Consider the following 13510-nt stretch of genomic DNA (forward strand, 5'->3'; position numbering starts at 1 on the left):
CACACATGGATGCTTTACCTACTGAGCCACTTCTTCTGACCTGGCTTTTCAGGGCATAATTCTTTAAGCCATCCAAGGTTTAGATTTCTATCAACCTGGTGTGTGTGTGTGTGTGTGTGTGTGTGTGTGTGTGTGTATGAATGTACTGTAGTGTGCATGCAGAGGTCACAGGATGACTTTCTATCAGGTAGGTTCAGAGGCTGGGATTCAGGTCACCAGGCTTTGTAGCAAGCATCTTTACCCACTGGGCCATCTCGATGACCCTCTGTCACCCTTCCTTCAGAAAGGATGCCGTCCGTGTACAGTGTGAGCCTCCAACTTTTAGGTTCTTAGTACAACATCTGCTGTGACTCAGGCTGGCCTCCAACTCACTGAGTAGCCAAGACTGGTCTTGAAGTTCTCCTCCTCCTCCTCCTTCCTCCCCAACGCCACCTGGACCATCCTGGGTCTCAGATTTGCCCATCATTACTGTCTAGTCATGCCTCACACTTTTCTTCTTCTTTCCCCATGAACAGCATAATAAGTGTGCCACTTACTCTGTGGGGATGCAGAAAACTTACTCCATGATATGCCTGTCCATGGACGATGATGACAAAGCTGACAAAACCAAGAAGATCTCAAAAAAGCTCTCCTTCTTGAGTTGGGGCACTAGTAAAAACAGACAGAAGTCGGCCAGCACGCTGTGCCTCCCCGAGGTTGGCCTGGCGAGGTCGCAAAACAAGAAGAAACTCCCGACTCCCTTCAGCCTGCTCAACTCTGACAGCTCTCTGTACTGAAGGGAGGAGCCAGAACAGGCCACACCGAGGTCGCCACAGCTGCCTAACCGCCCATGCCGCGATGGGACTGTTCTCCAACCCCATCTTCTCAGACTGTAAACTTTGATGTGCTTGTGAACATGAAAAAGAGACCTCTAGAAATTGGTGAGAAACCCAGCCGCATGGGGATTTTCACATTGCTGCAGTTATTTATTCTATAATGTAGGGCATAGAAGAGCCTGAATATTTTAGCTGTTTTTTTTGGTTTTCCAAGACAATTTTCTGTGTAGCCCTGCCTGCCTTAGAAGTTGCCCTGGTGACCAGGCTGGCCTCGAACTTTGAGATCCACCTGCCTCTGCCTCCCAAGTGCTGGGATTAAGGTGTGTGCCACCACCACCCAGCAGCTGCTATTACTGTTTTTCTTGGCTGTGATTATGATATTCAGGCACCGTGAGAGATGAATTGGGACCACCTACTTTGGTACTATATCCGAGTGTTTAGATTTGTATAGTAGTGATTTCTTAAGTTCAAGTGACTCTTGAGTGGAGGCAGGTTAGAGGTGTTAACTAAAACCAGGCTGCTTGGAAGATTTCTGTGAGTTTGAGGCCAGCCTGGTCGACATAGTGAGTTCCAGGACAGCTGGGGCTACACAGAGAAACCCTCTCTCAAACAAACAAAACCGAAACAGGCTGCTTTAAGTACTTGGGAATTCATGAGATGAAATGACACATCTTCTGTCATCCCTGCATAATTTGACTGTTCTTTCCCAGATGAAGTCTAGTGCCAATTTTGTCTTTCCTTCCTCCAGAATCAGCCCCCCTCAGCTATATCATACTGACCAGTAGCTAACACAGTGGCAGTGTTAGGAGATACCGTCTACAGGGTAGATAATATGCTGTTTGATACTCAAAACGTTGCTCTTTTTGTTTAAAGTAGGAGGTATGTAACTGTGTATTTTAAGAGTCTTGGTTTAAGTAGTAGTTTCGCAGTTTACAAGGTAAAGACGTAAACTTACTCAAGTTGAAACCTCTACTCGACTTTGTAAGATGTATCTACCAACTTGACTTTGGGGCTATAGGTTGGATGACACTGTGACAGAGTCACGGTTGACACAGTTCAAGTGATAAGTTTAAGGATATATAGCCTGTGGATCTTAAAGTAACAAGGATTTAAATATTTTTCTATTGTGCAATATCTGGAGAACACAAATGCCTTAAGGAAAGTGTGCCCGCTATCCCTGGGGCTCTGTTTGTATAAATATTTAAATAAAGTCATGTTCATTGTTTGAGTTAATTTTTCTTTTTTCTTTTGCTTTTATTTCATCCTAATTATTTCTTCCACGTCATCCAAAGCACAGCATAGTTTTCTTGTGTTGATTGGGGGGAGGGGTGATGCGGGAGGAAAGGCGTTTGTTGACTCGGGCAGAAACTCCATAGCACAGGTACCTGACGAGTGTGGAGAAGACCTGAGCTGTGGCCCTGACACTGGTTAACGGGGACACTCCCTACTCAGCGCTGGACCCTCACAGGGCCTCTCAGTGACAGAGGCAGGGCAGAGAGTCTTGTACAAATCTGCTCCAGCTGGCTGCGGCTGGGAATGAGTCTCTGGATGATCCCCGTGGGGACCCTCTTCATCTTAGCAGAAAGTGGCCAGTGCCGCCCGCGACCCCCAAGCCCCACCAGGTGGCTGCCCAGACAGACACCGAGGCAGGGTGACTGCGAGCCTCATCGGTCCTCTCCTTGTCTTTAGCCCATTGCCATTGACAGGGGAACTTTTCCTTCTTTTTAAATATGGAAACCAGACGCTGCAGTTTGAAGTCTGAAGGCAGAGTCAGCTGCGGGGCTGCTGTCGCTTAGGCTGGGTGAAGAAGGTGTGGATTTGCTGTGCTGCCGCGGGCCCCACGACCTCCTCCAGTTCTTGGACGGAAGCGTTGCTCAGTTGCTGGATGCTCGGAAACTTCTGGAGCAGAAGGGGGGCCTTAACTTTCCCAACCCCTGGGATCTGCTGCACTGTTTGAACAAGGGAGAGCTCGGAGAGCATGGAGCGCTTTTTCCTGAGGAAAGGGTTCTTGCTGGGCTCTCTGGTTTGCTCTTGAACCTGAATGGGAAAATTAAAGGAAAAGGATGTGAGCGCCCTCTGGTGGACAGGTAGTTTTTATTTTAAAAAAAAAAGTGTGTGTAGTTTATGTATGTGCACATGCAGTGCACGTGTGCATGACTGGGTGTGGGGGCCAGAGGTGGTCATTGGGTGTCTTCCTCTATTACTCTCCACCCTATTTGGAGAGGGGGTCTTTCTTACTAAACCCAGAGCTCCACAAGGTAGAAAGGCCAGTGAACTCCAAGGATCTTGCTGTCTTCACCTCCCCAGCGGGCTTTTTACACGAGCTCTGTCCCCCCCCCCCCCCCAAATATCTGTGTGGCTTGTTTACTGTGTCACGTCCCTAGCCCCTTAAGACAGTTGTTCCATGTCATTCAGTTTATATATAAATAGTGTAGCCCAGGATAGCCTCAAAGTTATGATCCTCCTGGCTCTCAGGGGCTTGTAGGCATGTTCCATGATCTTGCCTCCCAACACTAATTTATGTATTTTATTTGACTTTTGTGAATTTTTATTGGGGTTTGTCGTGGTGCCACAGCATGCATGTAGAGGTCAGAAGACAATTTGTGGGAAGAGACTCTCTTCTTCCACCATATGAGCTCCAGGGATTGAACTCCATTGAGCCCCAGGTGGCAAGTGCCTTTATCTTCTGCAGAGCTTGCCAGCCCATGCCACTGATTTTAAAACGTTTCCCAGGAGCAGTGGGCATGGCACCTACACTCCCGGTACTCAGGAAGCACTGCAAGTTAGAAGTCAGCCTGGGCTACAAAGTGCCAAGCCACCCTAACTATACAGTGAGGCTGGGATCGAAAGGCAAACAGGCTCCCTGGTAAAGTATAAAGAGCAAAGAGCTGGAAAACTCAGGAACAGGGAAAAGGAAAGGAAGCCAGCATCGATTGCGTGCTTATGGAGACCAGAGGTCAACCTTGCGTGTCACTCGGTCTCCATGCACCACGTGGTTTGAAACAGGGTCTCTCCTTTGCCTGTAGCTGGCTGATCAGGCTCAGCTGGCTGGCTAGCAAGCCACAGGCATCTGCCTGTCTCTCTCTAGGGGTAGAATTACAGGTATGTGTTGTCCTGTCCAGCATTTTCAGATGGGGTGGGGTGTCACACTCAGGTCCTCAGTTCTTGTGTAGGAGGTGTTGTAACCACTGGGCCATCCCCCAGCCTCAGGGTTTTTTGTTTGTTTGTTTTAGTTTATTTGTTGTAAAGAGATCAATGCATGCAGCCTATACACAGGAGTGCTGGAGCTTAGGCATAGTCTCGGAAATGCTTGTGATCCCCAGGACCTGGGAAGCAGAAGCAGGAGGATCAGGAGGAGTTCAAGGACAGTGTGGGTCGAGGCGGGGGTGGGGAGTGGACGCAGAAACAAACCAAGAAAGGCTGCTACTTAAACAGCGAATGGGACAAAGTGGCCCGGTGCCATCTTGCCCAGTGCAAATGCAGGATAATGGTGATGGCACCAGTGCAGCCTGGAGGCCAAAACCAGAGCTCTGACTGACAGCCTTCAGTCCTAAGTGCAACAGTTTCCGTAAACCAGGTGGAGGTGTCACTGGCTGGCAGAGTGTTTGCCTCTGCATGCAGTAAGTACTGAGCTCAACCTTCAGCACTGCCTAAGGCCCCGTGTGGTGACACACGCCTGCAATCTCAACTACGTGAGAGCCTGTGTCAAAGTTTATTTTGAAGTTAGGTGCACATCTTTAATCCCAGCACTTGGGAGTCAAGGGTAGGAGGATCTCTGAGTTCGAGGCCAGCCTGGTCTACAAAGTGAGTTCCAGGACAGCCAGGGCTACTAAAGGCAGCTTTGGTTAAGTCTGGATCTGGGGTAAATTGAGCATCTTCTGGACTTCTGGGATATTATAAAGGAGAAGTCTGGTACTTACCAAGTGGATAATGAGGCAGGATGCTTCCGACTGGCTGGCCACTGGAAGCAGCACCATCCCAAGGTCTAGCACAGTAAACTTCTGGACTGCTGGGAAATACTGTTCACTCATCTGGGTCTTCTCAACTATTATGATCCCTTGAAGATGTGAGGACTTCAAAAGAGAAGAACACAGCTCTGGTAACACAGTTCAGAAAGCTATCACTCAGCGCTTGGGACGGTTGAAGAGAGGGGATGCTAGATTTTAGCACCTCGGTACTTACATTTCTAAAGCGAGCGAGTCTTTTTCTGTAGCCATGTCCGGCCACCAAATCTGCTTCAGTGACATAGAGAATGCAAGATTTGCTAGACAGGTAAAAATCTGCTGATGCCAGGCCCTCCTCAAAAATGAGTCTAACTTTTCCTAAAAAACAGACAAGAAAATTCGTTTTTAGAAATTTCAGGTTAACAAGGCAGCAACAATTGAAATGTACTTTTTGTGCGAAGATTCATTTTTTTAAATGTGTGTATATGTGTGTATGTGTGTGTTCGTGCATGAAGGTACCCTGAGAAGCCATGAGAGGGCATCAAATCTTCTGGAATTGGAATTACAGGCAGTAATGAACAGCTCAGTGAAAACAGATGGGGATCTAGCCATCTCTAGCCCCCACCCCGCTTTTTGTTGGTTTGAGACAGGGTTTCTCTGTGTAGCCCTGGTTGTTCTAGAACTCACTCTGTAGATGAGGCTGGCCTTGAACTCAGAGATCCTTCGGTCTCTGCCTCCCAAGTGCTGGGATTAAAGGTGTGACCCACCACCACCTGTCCTAAACCTCCTTTTTAATAAAATAAAACCCAAAGATTTATATGTAGGTTTTGCTCGCATATGTCTGTGCACATGTGCAAGCCTAGTGCCCCCAAAGGCCAGAAGAGGGAGGAGTCTGACTCCTTGAGCCACCATGTGGGTGCTAGGAATTAAACCACGATCCTCTGTAAGATAAGCCAGTCCTCGTAACCACGGAGCTCTCTCTCCAGTCCCCTTTCATTTTAGTCTATGTAACTATTTTGAGACAAGTTCTCATAGCCCAAGCTGGCCTTGAACTTGCTATGTAGCCCCAGGCTGGTCTCTAACGCAATGATTCTCCTACTTCAGTCTCAGGAGTGCTGGGATTGCAAAGGAACATCACCATACCCAGCATTTCTCTCACTCTCTCTTTTAACGTGCTGGGAAGAAAGGGGTATGACAGAAGACAGCTCACTGACCTTGCATCTCCTGAGCCAGTTGGGACCCGCGCCATTTTTCACTAGCCACAATATGTCCTAGTGGCACGTGGACCGGACCGGTCCCATCAGGCGGGTTCCTTTCCATCCGTGGTTTTGGTCTAAATGAGGAAAATGCAAGGTCTCACTAGAGCAGGCGCTGTTGCACACAGTTCTACACGAAGTCGGGACCTCTTTGACAGGATCTGTAGAGTGGATTTTCAGGCACTGAGCTACTTCAACCGAAGTCTGAATTCAAGAGATTATTTATTTTCAAAATAAGACTGGGTCTTCTTATCACGCTTGGCTCTGTACTGATAGTTGACTCCAGCTGGACTTGAACTCAGCAGCCCAAGTGCTAAAATGACAGCCGGGCGCCACTACCCCGAGCTAAACCCGGGAGATTTCTGTTTGAGTGACTCCGTCCCTCTTTGTAAGCACCTCCCTTAGCTCTGGTGTCCTAACAGGACGCTTACGGTGGCTCTTCCATTCGGTCCCTGTCCTTCTATTCGGTTCCTGTCCAGGGCTACAAAGGCAGGGAAGCTCACTGCGCCGGGGTCTAGAATCTCCGTGGACCTCACCTGAGGCCCTGCCACTTCCGGGTTCCCACAGCCCGGGAGCCCTCTTTAAAATTCTGACCGCCCTGGCCAGCGTTTTATTGGGTGATAGGTAAAAGATGGGCGTCTACTATAGCCAATAATCGAACGGAAGTCTCAGCTTGCTTCCTCTCTGGCTGGAATTTGAATGACGCCTTGCTGGGTTGTCAAGAGCAACGGGTGGCAGTAAAATTGACTCTGATAGGCTGAGACTCAAAACAGAGCCAATGTGAGACATGCTTGTTGTAAAGTCGGGGGTCCGCGGGAGCTAGGCTGTGGGGAGCTGTGCAGGCTGCGGGGTCTACCTTCCAGCTAGTCCAGCGCCTGGCGGCTCAACCCGCAGCCCTCAGCTCTCAGCCAGGATGCTCCTCAGCTTCCGCAGGAACCGCCGGAGCCAGTTCGTGAGTAGTTCCAGGCCTTCGAGTGCGGTTAAAAAAAAAAAAGATTTATTTATATGAGTGATCTATCTGCATGTATGCCTGCATAGCAAGAGAAGGTGTCAGATCCCATTACAGATGGTTGTGAGACAACATGTGGTTGCTGGCAATTGAACTCAGGACCTCTGGAAGAGCAGACCATGCTCTTAACCACTGAGCCATCTCTCCTGCCTTCATGTGCAGGTTTTAAAGACTGAGATAGGAGCGAGGCGGGATCGCTATCAGGGAGCATTAAATTCCAGAAACCCAGACTAAATGTTCCAAAGAACCCTTCATGTCCAGAGCCTGCCACAGACAGGAATCTTGGCCTCCCTGTCAGGATTCTCCTCTTAGCCGGGAGTTCACTCCTGTCTTGGAGAAAACTTCCCCCATGAGTTGATTCCTTTCCTATTTAGGGTATATTAGCCCAGCTCACTTAGTTAATCCTCTCTGGAAAAGCCCTCCCACAGACACCCAAAGGTGTGCTTCATTACACGGTAGGTATAGATTAGCCCAGTTCAGTTGACAATTGAAATCGGTCAGGAAAGCTGCCGTGAGCAGGGAGGTGTGAATGAATCGGATAGCCATGATGGTGTGCCCCAGTGAGTGCCCTTGCCTCACCAATGGGGATTGGGAACAGCGGCAGGTGTGTGTGTAAAGACTCTTGTGGGGCCGGATCCCTAGAGTGACCTCAGTTTGGGAGGTGATGGTGGCCCAGGAGCAAGGTGATCTTCTCCCGGTGACCTGCCTTGGGTTTCATTTGTGCAGAACCACATCATCCATGGCTTCCTCCCCGCAGCCAGCATCGCTCCGAAGCCAGCGGTGCCACGCACACCCCCTCCTCGGAGCCCCAACCCTTCTCCAGAGAGGCCCAGGTAAGTCCCAAGATGAGCAGCACCGAGGGTCACGCCCGTGCTTGACCATCAAGTCCTGAATCCTGGAACTGATCACACTAGCCAAAAGGCCACAAGTAGAGGGCTAGACTATTACGCTCTGTGGTTACCTCTGCTCAGAGATGCACTAATATGGCTTCTCTGAGCATCAGTGGACTTGTCTGGGGTGTGGTACCTTCAATGGAAGATCTCAGATTTCAGGATTGGGTACAGTTGGTGCCTACTAAATATGAAGCACCAAATTTAAGTTAATCCTTCCATCCATCTTTCCTTCCTTCCTTCCTCCATTCCTTCCTTCCATCCTTCCTTCCTTCCTTCCTTCCTTCCTTCCTTCCTTCCTTCCATCTTCCCTTCCTTCCTTCCTTCCTTCCTTCCTTCCTTCCTTCCTTCCTTCCTCTTTTCTTCCTGGGAGTGGAAGCCAGGGCCTGTGCATGCTAAACATGTGCTCTACATATCTCAGCTTAGTGTCCATCTAGGTTATCAGTACTCTTAGGAAAACTGCACAAAAATTTCTTTCTAGGTACAATTCTGCCTTAAAAAACAAACAAATAAACAAACCCAACAACAACTACTACTACTTTGTGTTAAAAAGAGTGAACGTATTCCTTGCCAGATGGTGTTCCTAACCACCTAGTGTTCAGTGTAGTAGACAGCCAACTCTCTTTTCATTCCTTTTTTTTAAAAAAAGATTTATTTTATTTATATGAGTACACTGTAGCTGTCTTCAGACACACCAGAAGAAGGCGTCAGATCTCGTTACAGATGGTTGTGAGCCACCATGTGGTTGCTGGGAATTGAACTCAAGACCTTTGGAAGAGCAGTCAGTGCTCTTAACCACTGAGCCATCTCTCCAGCCCTCTCTTTTCATTCTTGGGATCGCTGTCTGTATCTGCCAAGATTTTAGACACTTGTAAACTTTAGACTTATTTGTTTCCTATAGGGTCTTGCTTTGTGGCCCAGGCTGACCTTGCATTCAAAGCAGTCCTCCTGCCTCAGCCTCCCAGAGTATGAGCCACTGTGCCTAGCTAGTCTGATTTGTTGTTGTTGTTGTCGTCCTTTAAATGTTTGTTTGTAGCCAGGCGGTTGGTGGTGGCACACTCCTTTAATCTGAGCACTCAGAAGACAGAGGCAGGTGGATGAGTTCCCGGCCAGCCTAGAGTACAAAGTGAGTTCCAGGACAGCTAGGACTACAGAGAAAAACAAAACAAAACAAAAATTATAAAGTATGTGTATATGCCTTTGTATGTGCGCATTTGTGTGTGTGTGTGTGTGTGTGTGTGTGTGTGTGTGTGTGTGTACTTAGATGTGAGTACCCTTGGAATCCAGAAGAAGAGGACATTGGATCCCATGGAGCTGCTGTTATAGGTAGTTGTGAACCACCCAGCGTAGGTGCTGGTGACCGAATCAGAACCTCTGCATGGTCTAAGGTATGCATTCTTTAACCCACTGAGCCGTCTTTTCAGTCCACTGCTACTCAGTTTTTAATCTGTAAATTGATTTGGTTATTAGCGATCACTAAGAGCTAGTTGCACTTTAGAGGACTACTTTCTGTGTGACCTTTGGTACTGGTATCTTCTGTGCATTTGATTAGAACATAAGCCCCGAGGGCTGGGGATAGGACTCAGTGAGTCCGCATTTGCCCAGCATACTGGGAGCTCCCGGATTCCCTCCTCAGCACTAGAGGAGGAAAGAGCTCTGTGCTGTTATAGTGTGTGATTTTGCTTGTAGTACAGAGTCTATCACACAGAGAGCTGTTTATTAGTGATCACTCTGTGTCAAGTAGCCCAGTGGGTATGGAACAAGCGATGTCTCTTCCACCCTTTCAGTAACACCGTAAGAGGGACTTATGGTCACCCCTATTTTGGGTCACCTGTGAGGTTCAGCTGTTGATCACCACTTAGAATGTCATGGCAGTAGTCCCACTGGCGAGGTGGTCTGCCCAGCTCGTCAGTGTTTGTCTTGCATCAGTGAGACTCAGGTTTATGCAGCCTGGGCACCCAGTGGGTTAGCTTTCCTTCCCTTGTCAGCAAAACAAATGAGATGGTAGCTTCAGGGTTAGCATGCTGTGGGCTCACTAGAAAGTCTTTTTCCACCAGGGCCTGGTGGATCTGTAGAGATGGCTCATCTGATGAGAGCATGCGTTACTTTTGCAGAGGACCTGGGTTCAGTTCCCAGCAACTACATGGGACAACTCCCAATTGCTTGTAACATCGGCTCAGCCTCCCCTGCCCTGCCCCCACTTTCGATAAAGAGATACAGCCCAGTGTTCTGCCTGTGTTCTGACCCAGAAGTAAGCTGGTGTTCTCACAATCCTGTCTTTCTGTTGGATTTGATAAGAGTGCTCACAGATCTTGGGAGAGCTTGATGCAAAACACAGCCCTTGGAATAAGAGAGAGTTTATTCTGAGCCGGAAATGAGTGGCTCTGGCCAGGGAACAGAATCCAGGTTCTGAGCTGACTCTGAGTGGTCCAGAAACACGGATCTGGCTACCTTGAATGCTATGCTTCAGTGCAGAAGAGAGTAATCTGTATAAGTCAGAGAGCAAAAGGAAGTCAGAGATAATGCGTTTACCAAATACAGTGGTAGAGACATTGGGGAGGCAGGCTACTGCCCAGCATGGATAGTCTGTAGGTTTCATATGGAGGCTTACAGCTTTCTTAGGGTTTGTGGAAGCCACTACTCTCTCAAGTTCAATAACATGTCCCATGAGTTTTCCCGAAGGCACAAGGAGATTAGGCCCGATCAGAGGTTGGTTGTAACTGGCTGTGAGGTCTTGTCAGTTTTTGGTCTTGAAGCAATCCGTCCCTCTAGCCACAGCTCCTGTCAGTCCATCAGGTCTTCCACACCGATGTGGCTTCTTTGGAAGCCTTGGATTTGCATGTTTTATTGGTTTATTATGGAGGCTGTTTTACTCCTTGTTTTGGTTTTCTTTGAGTAGGGTAGCCCAGGCTGGCTCTAGACTCATGTGATCCCCCTCTTTCAGTCTCCCGAGTGTGTGTCCCCATGCCTTGCTTTATAAAGGATGTTGTAAAGAACACAAATAGGCATATGAAGTGATCAATAGGGTAAAGTGTGGAAAGGTCCCACGCACAAGTGTTTCTGTCTCCGTGGAGTTGGCTGTCCAAGCACCTGGAAGTGTTATTCCTCTTCCTGGAAGTTCCCACGTATTCCACCATCCACAGGCTCCACCCATCCTCAGGCTCAACCATCCACAGACTCCACCCATCCACAGTCTCCACCCATCCTCAGGGTCAACCATCCACAGGCTCCACCATCCACAGGCTCCCTCCATCTGCAGGCTCCCTCCACCCACAGGCTCCACCCATCCGTAGGCTCCCTCCATCTGCAGGCTCTCCACCATCTTTCATTTTGGGGACATGGGTGTTGGTGATAGAAGCCAGGGCCTCACTCACACTGCTCTTTTGTGTGTGGAAGCTTCATTGTGTAGGTACAGCTGATGAATGGCCATTGGTCATTGTCTCCAGTAGCTTTGCTCTGGACAAGAGCAAACAAAAAAAAAATGGGGATCAGTGATACAGCAGGGCTTGGTGGGCGGTGCTCAGTGGGCGGTGCTCAGTGGGCGGTGCTCAGTGGGCGGTGCTCAGTGGGCGGTGCTCAGTGGGCGGTGCTCAGTGGGCGGTGCTCAGTGGGCGGTGCTCAGTGGGCGGTGCTCAGTGGGCGGTGCTCAGTGGGCGGTGGGGTCTGTAACAGGGCAGTGCTTGGTGAGCAGTGGGGTTTGTTGTTTAGTTTTGGGTTTGTGAAGTTTTTTAGTGTGTGTTTGTGTGGTGTGTGGTTTATGTGCATGTGAGTGTGTAGTTTCTTGGGTGGTGTCTTCCTCTGTTCTTAGTCTTGTTGATCTGAGACAGATCTCTCACTGAATCAGAAGCTGGCCTTTGGGGTTAGGCTGGCTGGCCAGCTAATACTGCAGATACAGACATGTGCTTAGTTGATGTGTCCTTTCATCATTACAAGTTGTGTGTGTGTGTGTGTGTGTGTGTGTGTGTGTTCACGCATGTGCGTGTGCACTTTTCTGAGACAGGGTTTCTCTGTGTAGCCCTGGCTGTCCTAGAGCCTGCTTGGTAGACCAGGCTGGCCTTGAACTCAGAGATCTGCCTGCCTCTGCCTCCTGGGATTATCGGGATTAAAGGGATGTACCACCACCGCCTGGCTATTTATGTTTTTGTTTTTGTTTTTTAAAGTCAGGGTCTCACTATCTAGCCCAGGTTGTGTAGAACTGGCTGTATAGACCAACATGGCCTCCAACTACCAATGATCCACCTGCCTTGCCTCCCAAGTGCTGGAATCAAAGATGTGTGCTACCACTTCTGGCTAAAGTCTTCCTGTATCTCATTCTTTTATTTCATTCTGATCTCTTGTTTCAGCAAGAAAACGATTTGAATATAGGCTTTGCATGTCTGACTATGTAGATTTACAACCTGGTGTGACACCCTATTGGCCAGGTCAGCAGTTCTCAACCTGTGGCTTGCAACTGTGACTTCACTGAGGGTCCCAGATCAGACATCCTGTATAGCAAGTTTACATTATGATTCATGATAGCAGAAAAACTAAAGTTATGAAGTAGCAATGAAATGATTTATGATTGGGGTCACCACAATGTGAGGAACTATATTAAAGGGTGGCAGCATTAGGAAGATTGAGAACAGCTGGACTAGATAAAGTCTTTACAAATCATTTTGTTGCTATAAAAAAGGACTGCATATATGATCATACAGTCAATATGAGAGCTAAGTGGGGATTCTGATGGGCCATCATGGTCACTCAAGAGCTGCCAGTGGGCGATCAACAGCCACAGTGGACAAGGTGAGCCTTGCCAGGTCAGCCTGCAGCTTGGGTGCCCACTGCTCAGGGCCTCTTTGGCATGTTTCTGTTTGTAGGTCTGCTCTGGCTGCAGCCATCCTGGCAACCACGTTGACTGGGCAGACAGTTGCCATTCCCCAGCCTCGCCAGAGATCTCGGTCTGAGAGTGATGCCTCCGACATTGAAAAGGACAGCTTCATCAAGCCTTACGCCACCACTTCCGAGCTGAGGCTGCGGTAGGAATGTGCTGCGGCTCTGCATCCTCTCAGGGCTGGAGTGGGCGGCTCAGCATGGCTGTGTCTACTGTGCATGGGGCTGTGTGGGGTGGAGTCACCAGGTTTCTGTCACTTGTGTTCAGGAGGCACTGACAGGGACAGTAATTGTTCCTTTAGTTCTGAGACAATGTCTTTCTTATAGACCAGGATGGCCTCAGACTATACTTCTCAGGCTTCGGGCTCCCAGGCAGCCAGGATTATAGCAGTGTCCTGTGGGACCTCAATTTTTAATATAGCTAGTTTTTCTTCTAAGAATCGCATTTCTACTGAATTGAACTGAAAAAAAGGATATAAAACCATCAAAGGAAGAATGTCAGTCCAGGTGAGGGCTGGGTTAACCCTGCCATATTTTAAAGCACAGTGCTAAGTGGTGACAGAAGTGTGAGCCTCTCAGCTCAGCGGTGAGAGGTGCTTGCGAGTGCACTAGGCACCTGAGACAGACCAGGGAGAAGGAAGGACTTCAGTACGTCAGCTGACAGATGTGAAAACAAATCAGCTTTGAACCTTGTCCAAATCCTACACCCCAATCAGTGCCTATGGGA

General features: G+C 48.7%; 3 protein-coding genes across 8 annotated transcripts in view; 2 read left to right on the forward strand and 1 right to left on the reverse strand.

The window, feature by feature from the left end:
- The window catches only part of Rhpn2 (rhophilin, Rho GTPase binding protein 2), a 58108-nt gene extending 56060 nt beyond the window's left edge, over nt 1-2048 (forward strand). For both annotated transcript variants that reach the window (XR_391076.1, NM_027897.4), the window contains one exon: nt 516-2048. Coding sequence is in view for 1 of the 2 variants with exons in the window: in NM_027897.4 (NP_082173.3) it covers nt 516-776 (261 nt within the window). In the remaining variant the exon portion in view is untranslated. The remainder of the gene's footprint in view (nt 1-515) is intronic.
- Nucleotides 1913-6528, reverse strand: Faap24 (Fanconi anemia core complex associated protein 24). The gene is made up of 4 exons (NM_178643.5): nt 5974-6528; nt 4998-5137; nt 4736-4888; nt 1913-2852 (listed from the first exon to the last, which is right to left on the reverse strand). The coding sequence occupies exons 1-4, from the start codon at nt 6077-6079 to the stop codon at nt 2586-2588; spliced, it is 666 nt and encodes a 221-aa protein (NP_848758.1). The 5' UTR covers nt 6080-6528; the 3' UTR covers nt 1913-2585.
- A 231-nt stretch (nt 6529-6759) lies between these two features.
- Cep89 (centrosomal protein 89) overlaps nt 6760-13510 on the forward strand; it is a 42832-nt gene continuing 36081 nt past the window's right edge. For 2 of the 5 annotated variants that reach the window (XR_003946568.1, XM_030243008.1), the window contains exons 1-3: nt 6760-6967; nt 7751-7857; nt 12771-12929. Coding sequence is in view for 2 of the 5 variants with exons in the window: in XM_030243008.1 (XP_030098868.1) it covers nt 6929-6967; nt 7751-7857; nt 12771-12929 (305 nt within the window). In the remaining 3 variants the exon portion in view is untranslated. The remainder of the gene's footprint in view (nt 6968-7750; nt 7858-12770; nt 12930-13510) is intronic. The other 3 variants (NR_153799.1, NM_028120.3, XR_391104.3) reach the window with 2 other exon arrangements.

The sequence above is a fragment of the Mus musculus genome, chromosome 7 (assembly GCF_000001635.26).
Source record: "Mus musculus strain C57BL/6J chromosome 7, GRCm38.p6 C57BL/6J".
Lineage (NCBI taxonomy): Eukaryota > Metazoa > Chordata > Mammalia > Rodentia > Muridae > Mus > Mus musculus.